The sequence below is a fragment of the Homarus americanus genome, unplaced genomic scaffold, assembly GCF_018991925.1.
Source record: "Homarus americanus isolate GMGI-L3 unplaced genomic scaffold, GMGI_Hamer_2.0 scaffold19117, whole genome shotgun sequence".
Taxonomy (NCBI): Eukaryota; Metazoa; Arthropoda; class Malacostraca; order Decapoda; family Nephropidae; genus Homarus; species Homarus americanus.
In genome coordinates, this window is record NW_024754704.1 from 2,568,886 (window position 1) to 2,578,885 (window position 10,000).

At 46.4% G+C, this 10,000-nt stretch overlaps 1 protein-coding gene across 1 annotated transcript in view; it reads left to right on the plus strand.

Moving 5' to 3' along the window:
• Nucleotides 1–10,000, plus strand: part of LOC121855952 (probable G-protein coupled receptor CG31760) — a 76,919-nt gene that overhangs the window by 12,724 nt on the left and 54,195 nt on the right. The window contains 3 exon segments of the mRNA XM_042351171.1: nucleotides 7,538–7,658; nucleotides 9,138–9,312; nucleotides 9,560–9,785. Of these exon segments, the coding sequence (XP_042207105.1) occupies nucleotides 7,556–7,658; nucleotides 9,138–9,312; nucleotides 9,560–9,785 (504 nt within the window). The 5' untranslated portion in view covers nucleotides 7,538–7,555.

The window sequence follows — 10,000 nt, forward strand, 5'->3', positions numbered from 1 at the left end:
TTTCTTGACACAGTCTCACGTCCAGGTGATTTAGAGGAAATTAGTGATTGACGTCTGTGATTTGTGTTTAGAGCAGAGGGGGGTGGGGGTAGGGTGGGGGGGGATATAAACAACATTAGATTTGGTGAATTATTGTACACGATTTTTGTTTGACAGTAAACGAAAATTAGGATGTTGGTGATGGTGGTGGTTGTGGGAGGTTGGTGATAGCGGGGTATTGGTGATGGTAGAAGGAGTGTGGTGGTGGTGGTGGTGGTGGTGGCAGGAGGTTAGCATCTAATAGTATCCAAGTCCCTCGTCTTCCATTCCACCTCAGTGTTGACCAACCAGACACCACGAAGTGTGATTAATTCCACATGTGAAGGGGCGATGTTGTGGCCAAGACTCGACAGGTTATAGCTAGAGTGGTCGTGGTGAGACAAGTTAAAACTGTATTCTAACTCACTTGAGGCATGATAGTGGCTCCCATGCTCCATCAACACCACACATTAATACCTAGATGTTTTTTTATTTGTCATTGAGGTGATGTATTAATGTATATCATAATAGAATCTTCAAACATTTCAATCTTGTGTGAGCGTCTCTGCTTCTGCCCCCCCCCCTTGTGTGACGCGTCTCTGCCTCTCGACCCCCCTTGTGACGCGTCTCTGCCTCTCGACCCTCCTGTGTGACGCGTCTCTGCCTCTCGACCCCCCCTTGTGTGCGCGTCTCTGCCTCTGACCCCCTTGTGTGACGCGTCTCTGCTTCTCGACCCTCCTTGTGTGACGCGTCTCTGCCTCTCGACCCTCCTTGTGTGACGCGTCTCTGCCTCTTGACCCCCCCTTGTTGTGACGCGTCTCTGCCTCTGTCACTTGTGTGACGCGTCTCTGCTTCTCGACCCTCCGTGTGACGCGTCTCTGCCTCTCGACCCCCTTGGTGGCGCGTCTCCTCTCAGCCCCTTGTGTGACGCGTCTCTGCCTCTCGGCCCCTTGTGTGACGCCAGTACTCTTTGAGACAGTGACCATGAGTGTGTTTGTAATATCACTTCCTGTTCTGTACATTAAAGTCTTTGGTGAATAGACTCGGTTTATTAGCGGTGATGGCTTGGCTTGGCTGCTGCTTGGCCAGCAGCTTGGCTTGGCTGGCTGCAGCAGGTAAAGAAGCTGAAGACCCATAGATAAGGGCAGGTAGTAGGAGAGGGTCTGGGTGTGGATTGACTAGGACGAAACAGGATGGGATGGATAGGAAAACAGAGGAAAGAGAGGGAGTAGGATGAAAGCTTGGTTAAGGAGGATGGAGATAAGGTGTAAGGCGACTGGAGTAAGGTGGAGGGTTGGGGAGGGAGTAGGTGGAGGGTTGGGAGGAAGTAAGGTGGAGGGTTGGGAGGATGGAGTTGGGGAGGAAGTAAGGTGGAGGTTGGGGAGAAGTGGGTGGAGGGTTTGGGGAGGAAGTGAGGTGGAGGGTTGGGGAGGGAAGTAAGGTGGAGGTTGGGGGAGGGAAGTAAGGTGGAGGTTGGGGAGGAAGTGGGGTGGAGGGGGGTTGGGGAGAAGTAGGTGGAGGTTGGGGGGGGAGTAAGGTGGAGGTTGGGGAGAGTGAGGTGGAGAGGTTGGGGAGAAGTGAGGTGGAGGATTTGGAGGAGAGGTAAGGTGGAGGGTTGGGGAGGAGTAGGTGGAGGTTGGGAGAGTCAAAGCTTTCCTCCACCTGGTCATCAAGAGACAGACAGAGGTCGTGTAGGTAGAGTCAGGGCCTCTCGTGACCTCTTTCTCCCTGACCTCCATACCTCCTCCTTCTTGTTCCCTGACCTCCACACCTCCTCCTTCTTGTTCCCTGACCTCCTTACCTCCTCCCCTCCTCCCCACCTCCTCCTCCTCCCCAGTCCTTCATCCTTTCATCTAATCTCCATACATACATACATTCATACAGAGTACATACATACATACATACATACCAGGGTGGATCAAATACAATTGTATTTGTATTTTAGTGTATTTAAATACATTTTTCAATGTATTTGCATTTTATAATTATATTTGACACTTGTTAGTGTTACAGGCAGTAGCTAGTTTAAGGCCACTGCCTTTGCCTCTTCCATAAACAAAGGAAAAAATTATTTTGTGTTTTACAACAAGACAATTTGTGAGGACTAAGACACTTGAATTTGTTTTATTTATGTAATTTTGTTTATTTTTATTACTGCTCTGCTGCTTTAAGTTGACAAATGCACTACAGTCATCTGTCAAAAGAGGTTGCATCCATTTCTGGAAGGATTGATGTCATTGCTGCAGCTGCCATGGACCCCAGGTTCGGGTTGGTGTGGATTCCATGTGAGGAACTGCAGAAAGAAAGATTTCGAAGATTTGGACTTAATATTGCTGGAGTCTACAGGACTACAGGAGAGGTCAGAAGGAGAAATTCAGAATGAGATTTCCGTGAGCATCAGCCCAGAACAAGATGGCAATTGTAAAACGACCTCGTCTCTTTGCCTACATGCCTCCTGGACCATCGATGGTAAGCCGTCAACAAACCACACTACAGTGGTGAAGACGGGCTAAGAGCAATACCCTAGAGGAAGGTGTTCTTGCGCGACATCAACCATGAAGTATTGGTAATATACAAAGCTTCAAAATTCTGAGGCACTTTGCCAAGAGCATTCTGAGGCTGCTTTGCAACGTCGGCACCTTCTGAGAGAGTGTTTAGAAAGCTGTTAATTTTTTACACTCTTGGCGAGCTAAGTTGAGCCAGAAATTTTCAGGCATTAATGATGATAAATGTAATTCTATTATGTGGTATTGGGTTTGTATTTATTCTTGGATATAAAGTATTTGTATTTGACCGCTAAAATCAGTATTTGATCAACCTGATTACATACATATATGCATACATACATACATTATACATACATGCATACATACATACATACATACATACATACAATACATACATACATACCGTACATACAGGGTACATACATACAGTGCATACTGTACCGTGCATACATTACATGCCCTTGGTCGTATCTATCCATCCATCATCCATCCATCGGTCAACCATCCCATCCATCCATCCATCCATCGATCCACCACCCATCCATCCATCCATCCATCAGTCAACCATCCATCCATCCATCCATCCGTCGATCCAATCATCAATCCATCGATCAATCCATCCATCAAGTCATCCATCAATCCGTCAAATCCATATCCATCCAGATCAGCCATCAATCCGTCCATCAACCATCCGTCAATCCATCCGATCAACCTCATCCGTCATCATCCATGTCAACCATCCATCAATCCAGTCAGACCATCCATCCATCCATCCATCCATCCATCCATCGATCAAATCCGTCCATCCATCATCCATCCATCCATCCATCCATCCATCCATTCATCCATCCGGTTAACCTTCCATCCAACCATCCATCCATCAACCATCCATTCATCCATCAGTCAACCTTCCAGTCAACCATCCATCCATCCAACCATCCACTCATCCATCAGTCAACCATCCATCCATCCATCCATCAGCCAGTTAGACAGAGTGGAACAGGGTTGTCTAAACCTTAAAATTGAAACTGATTCTAAAACACAATAGTCGACAAAAAAGTAACAAAATATATATATGTAAATTGGATTTTTCCTTAATTGTAAAACAGAAGAAAAAATATGAAGATTTTAAATATTAATGGTGGTGGGTTGGTGGTGGGGTTGAGAGTGGGTTGGTGTTGAGTGGGTTTGGTGACTGTCTATAGTTGAGGTGGGTTTGGTGACTGTCTGTTGGTGGGTTTGGTGAGGTGGGTTGAGGTTGAGGTGGGTTGGTTGTTTGAAGGTGGGTTGGAGACTGTCTGTAGATGGGTTTTGGTGGGTTGGTGGGTTGGTGACTAGAGGTTGGGTGGGAGGAGATATAGAGAGAGAGAAAGAGAGGTTCATATAGTCTCCTCTGATAAGCAGGTGTTTAATTGAGTGTTAATCAACCCCCTGTTTACCTGGTGAGTCTTTAGTGTTGGTCTCTCTCTCTCTCTCTCTCTCTCTCTCTCTCTGCTACTGAATCTCCTCCTCCTCCTCCTCCTCCTCCTCCTCCTCCTCCTCCTCCTCCTCCTCCTCCCTTCTCCCTCCTCCTCCTCCTTCTTTCACTTCCTTCTTCCCTCTTTATTCTTCTTTAAGATTTCGTCTCTCTTTATTTCTTCATTCTCTGTCCTCCTTCCTCTCTCCTTTCCTCCTTTTCTCTCCCTCCCTTTCTTCCATCTTTCCTTCCTCCCTCCTTCCCTCCTTCTTTTCCTTCGGTAGATCAAATAACTAAGGACTTGGGGGGAGTGGGCTCAGGGTTGCTATGGTGACAGACTTTGGGGCGGGTCTCGTGTAGCTCTCCTCCCATCAGTGTCCAGGTCGTCCTCAGTCAGTGTCCAGTCGTCCTCAGTCATTGTCCAGTCGTCCTCAGTCAGTGTCCGGTCGTCCTCAGTCAATGTCAGGTCGTCTCAGTCAATGTCCAGGTCGTCCTCAGTCAGTGTCAGGTCGTCCTCAGTCAGTGTCAGGTCGTCCTCCAGTCAGTGTCAGGTCGTCCTCAGTCAGTCAGGTCGTCCTCAGTCAGTGTCAGGTCGTCTTCAGTCAGTGTCAGGTCGTCCTCAGTCAGTGTCCAGGTCGTCCTCAGTCAGTGTCAGGTCGTCCTCAGTCAGTGTCCAGGTCGTCCTCAGTCAGTGTCAGGTCGTGTCAGGTCGTCCTCAGTCAGGTGTCAGGTCGTCCTCAGTCATGTCCAGGTCGTCCTCAGTCAGTGTCCAGGTCGTCCTCAGTCAGTGTCCAGGTCGTCCTCAGTCAGTGTCAGGTCGTCTTCAGTCAGTGGCCAGGTCGTCCTCAGTCAGTGTCAGGTCGTCTCAGTCAGTGTCAGGTTGTCCTCAGTCAGTGTCAGGTCGTCCTCAGTCAGTGTCCAGGTCGTCCTCAGTCAGTGTCCAGGTCGTCCTCAGTCAGTGTCCAGGTCGTCCTCAGTCAGTGTCGGAGTCGTCCTCAGTCAGTGTCCAGGTCGTCCTCAGTCAGTGTCCAGGTCGTCCTCAGTCAGAGTGTCAGGTCGTCCTCAGTCAGTGTCAGGTCGTCCTCAGTCGTCCAGATGTCATCCAGTCAGTGTCCAGGTCGTCCTCAGTCAGTGGCCAGGTCGTCCTCAGTCAGTGTCCAGGTCGTCCTCAGTCAGTGTCAGGTCGTCCTCAGTCTCGAGTCTCAGGTCGTCTTCAGTCAGTGTCAGGTCGTCCTCAGTCAGTGGCCAGGTCGTCTTCAGTCAGTGTCCAGGTCGTCCTCAGTCAGTGTCAGGTCGTCCTCAGCCAGTGTCCAGGTCGTCTTCAGTCAGTGTCAGGTCGTCCTCAGTCAGTGGCCAGGTCGTCTTCAGTCAGTGTCAGGTCGTCCTCAGTCAGTGTCAGGTCGTCCTCAGTCAGTGGCAATGTCTCTGGTTCCTGGAGACTCGTAATTGTCTCTCATTAAAGGAGCATTAACGTATCTCCTTCTCTGTCTCTCTCGTTGAGTGAGAATATTGATGGCTGAGGTGATGGAGGAGAGGGAGGGAGAAGTGAGAGGGGGGAGGGAGGAGGGAGGGTAGTAGAGGGAGGGAGAGGGTAGTAGGGGAGGAGGGAGAGAGAGGAGGGGTGGAGGGAAGGAGGGAGGGAGGGAGGGGGATGGAGGGGAAGGAGGGAGGGAGGAGGGAGGGGTAGTAGAGGGGGGGGAGGGAGGGGTAGTGGGGGAGGGAGGAGGGTAGTAGGGGGAGGGAGGAGGAGGAGGGAGTAGTGGGGAGGGAGGGAGGAGGTGGTGGGGAGGAGGGAGGGTAGTAGAGGGAGGGAGGGGGGAGGAGGAGGGGGTAGTAGAGGAGGGAGGAGGAAGTGAGAGGGAGGGAGGGAGGAGGGAGGGAAGGAGGGAGGTAGTGGGGAGGGAGGAGGAGGGTAGTAGAGGGAGGAGGGAGGGGAAGGAAGTGAGGGGATATGATACACCATTACACCATTATTGTGCCACTTTAATGACCTAATTAGAAAGTATGAGGAACTAAGTTTTTTGTTTATATTATCCACAATTAGTATGCTTCATTAAAGGGTTTCTTGGGATTTGATTGGCTGAGACTCCCTGTTACCAGCAGACACATGACGTAGATTTCCCCCATCTTCTTTCTTCCCATCTCAACCCATCATATCTTTGTATTCTCTCTCCTCAAAATAGCCCTTTCTCCCTTTTCCTTCAAAATAACCCTTTTCCCATTTACCCCTCAAAATGGTCCCTTCCTTCCCCCTCAAAATGGTCCTATTCCCTTTTCCCCCCCCTCAAAATGGCCCTTCCTTCCTTTCCCCCTCAAAATGGCCCTTCCTAGTCATTCCCCTTCCTCTCTTAATAGAATCCTTCATTCCCTAACCCTTCCAAAATTCTCCTTCTTTTCCTTCAAAATTACCTCCTTATCCTCCTCCTCCTCCTCCCTTCCAAAATCACCCTTTCACTTCCTCCTCCTCCTCTTCCTCCTCCTCCTCCTCTTCCTCCTCTTCCTCCTCCTCCTTCCTCAAAAATTAATCACCTTCCTTCCTTCCTTCCTTCCTTCCTTTGAACACCTCCTCCCTAATTATCACTCTGACCATGTCTCTACGCTGACGATCAAAGGTGAGTCATAGGCCAATCAACCAGGTAATTAGCGAGTAGTAATAATAATCTTTAATTAGCCCAGGTGAGTTTTTTATAATAAGTCAGTACCTGAGAATTGTGTGTGTGTGTGTGTGTGTGTGTGTGTGTGTGTGTGTGTGTGTGTGTGTGTCCACGAAACATAATCGTCGTAATAAGGACCAAACTAATATTATTTTGTATTTATTTATCTTAAGGTCACAAACTAAATACTACAACAACAACAACAACAATAACAATAACAACAACAATAATAATAATAAACAATAACAACATAAAATAATAATAATAACAATAACAATAACAACAATAACAATAAACAACAATAATAACTAAATAACAATAATAACAACAACAACAACAATAACAATAACAACAACAATAATAACAACAACAACAACAATAAGTTATATGATGAAACAAAACAATGAGAAACTGCCTGTCTGTCTGAGTGTCTGTCTATTTGTGTCTGTCTGTCTGTCTGTCTGTCTGTTTGTTTGTCTTAGTGTCTGTCTGTCTGTTTGTGTTTATATCTCGATCTATCTGTTTTTTCTATCTGTCAGTTTGTGTTTTGTCTGTCTGTCTGTCTGTCTGTCTGTCTGTCTCACATGAAGGAATCAGAGACAAAAACAACACACGTGACCTTGGCTTATTCTCATTGGCTCATATGTTCTCTTTCTCCCTCTACAACAATGACCGTAAACTTAGCTTTCTGATTGGCTCATATTTTTTTCTCTCTAAACACAACCAATGACCGTAAACTTAGCTTTCTGATTGGCTCCTTATTTTTATCTCTCTCAACACAACCAATGACCGTAAACTTAGCTTTCTGATAGGCTCATATGTTCTCTCTTTCTCCTTTACACAGCCAATAGCCATGAACTTAGTTTTCTGATTGGCTCATATTTTTCTTTCTCTCTCGACAGGACCAATGATCGTGAAGAATGTTGTTGAGTGGGCGTGGCATCGTGTGGGCGGTCTGGGTGATCGTCCTAGTCAGTGCAGTGACCCACCTGGGAGGTGGCGGCAACACGCTCTCAGGAGATGGTGAGTCTTATCTTCAAGGTGAGAGTCTTGGTCTTTAGTCTTAGTATACAGTCTTAGTCTTTAGTCTTAGTGTTTAGTCATAGTCTTAGTGTTTAGTCTTAGTCTTAGTCTTTAGTCTTAGTCTTTAGTCTTAGTGTTTAGTCTTAGTGTTTAGTCTTAGTCTTAGTGTTTAGTCTTAGTCTTTAGTCTTAGTATTTAGTCCTATTCTATTGCTTTATTAGTCTTAGTTTTTAGTCTTTCGTCTTAGTCTTTAGTCTTTAGTCTTAGTCTTTAATCTTTAGTCTTCAGTCTTTAATCTTTAGTCTTAGTCTTTAGTCTTAGTATTTAGTCTGATTCTTTAGTTTTAGTCTTTAGTCTTAGTCTTTAGCCTTAGTCTTTCGTCTTGGTCTTTAAGAACATGAGAATGAAGGAAACTGCAGCGGGCCTATTGGCCCATACTGGGCAGTCCCGTTTACACCCAACCCCTATCGCTCATATATCCACCCAACCTGTGTTTGAAGCTATTCAGCGTATTCCAGTTAATGATGATATTGGTAACTTGTTCCATTCATCCACTACTCTGTTTCCAAACCAGTGTTTACCTATTTCGCTAAATCTAAATTTGTCTAATTTAAAACCATTGTAACGAGTTCGCTCCTGGTTGGATAGTTTGAGTACCTTTGTTATATCACCTTTGTTCAGCCCTGACTTCCATTTATACACCTCTATCATATCGCCCCTCACTCTACGTCTCTCGAGGGAGTGCAACTTAAGATGCTTTAACCTGTCTCAGTACTCAAGGTTCCTAATGCACCGGGATTAGTCTTGTCGTTCTCCTCTGAATTCTTTCTCGGGATTCTGTAATACGGTGACTAGAATTGAACTGTGTAATCCAGTTTGGTCTCACAAGCGCAAGATATAGTTTTAGGATGACCTCCTTAGTCTTGCAACTACTTTCCTCCTTTGTATAACCCAAGTACTTTGTTAGCCTTGTTACGAACCAGACATTGTTGACTCGGTTTAAGATTCCTACTTATCATTACTCTTAAATCTTTCTCACAGTCTGATATCTCTATAACATCGATGTTCGTCTAGTATCTGGTTCTGTTCACATCTCCTAGATTAAGTACTTCATTTGTCCACATTAAATTTCATCTGCCAATTTTCAGACTATTTGAGAAATTTGTTTAGATCTTCCTGTAGTCTTGCGGAGTCCTCATCAAATTTAATTACACGTCCTATTTTAGTGTTGTCATCAAATTGACTTATGTTTCTGTCTATGCCGATATCTATGTCGTTTATGTATATAATAAATAATAATGGTCTAAGTACTGAGCCTTGATTGATTGTTAATCTTATAACTGTGTCTTGGATAAACTACTACTACTACTACTACTACTAATACTACTACTACTACTACTACTAAAATAACCTGTCAGAATAGTAGCACAGACATAATTAAACTATTACCATTATTAAATTTACATTGAGTCTTTGTAGATATTATGACTCCCAATAATATAATGAGGACGAATTACTGTGACTGTCTGTTAAAAGCCTGTCCTCCTCTCCTCTTACAGGATAGCGACGACAGAAAGGAGCAGGTCCTACAGGAGGTGTCACAGATGACCTCAGGAAGCCTCGGCACCACCTGCATGGCTCCACCCTTCTACAGGTAGGTTACAGGTCTCTGCTACAGGTGTCAAAGGCTTGTAAGGTAACTCGTAGGTCTCTCTCTCTCTCTCTCTCTCTCTCTCTCTCTCTCTCTCTCTCTCTCTCTCTCTCTCTCTCCTTCTCTCAGTGCTATACCAGAAACCTCAATTTAAGTGGGTTACAGGTCCTGATATTCTACAGGTTCATACAGGTACTTATCAGGTCCAACAACAACCACAGGTACTTAACAGGTCTTCCTACCCCCACAGGTTCGCCTGGGCTCCCCTGCAGGTCCCTTCGACTTGGCCCAGACAGAAGGCTGACCTCTTAGTGCAGATCCTCAGGGGCAAGGAGGGACCTCAGCATGATGGAAGTTCCACTGCCAAGGAAGTCATCACAAGTCAGGGGTCATCACAGGTCACCATGGGTCATCACAGGTCACCAGGGGTCATCACACGTCACGGGGTCATCACACATCATCAGGGGTCATCACAGGTCTGGGGGTATCACAGGTCAGGGGTCATCACACGTCACCAGGGGTCATCACGTCACCAGGGGTCATCACACGTGATCAGGGGTCTCTGAGTCACAAGGGTCATCACGGTCACCAGGGGTCATCACACGTCACCAGGTCATCACGACATCAGGGGTCATCACACGTCACCAGGGGTCATCACACGACATCAGGGGTCATCACACGTCATCAGGGG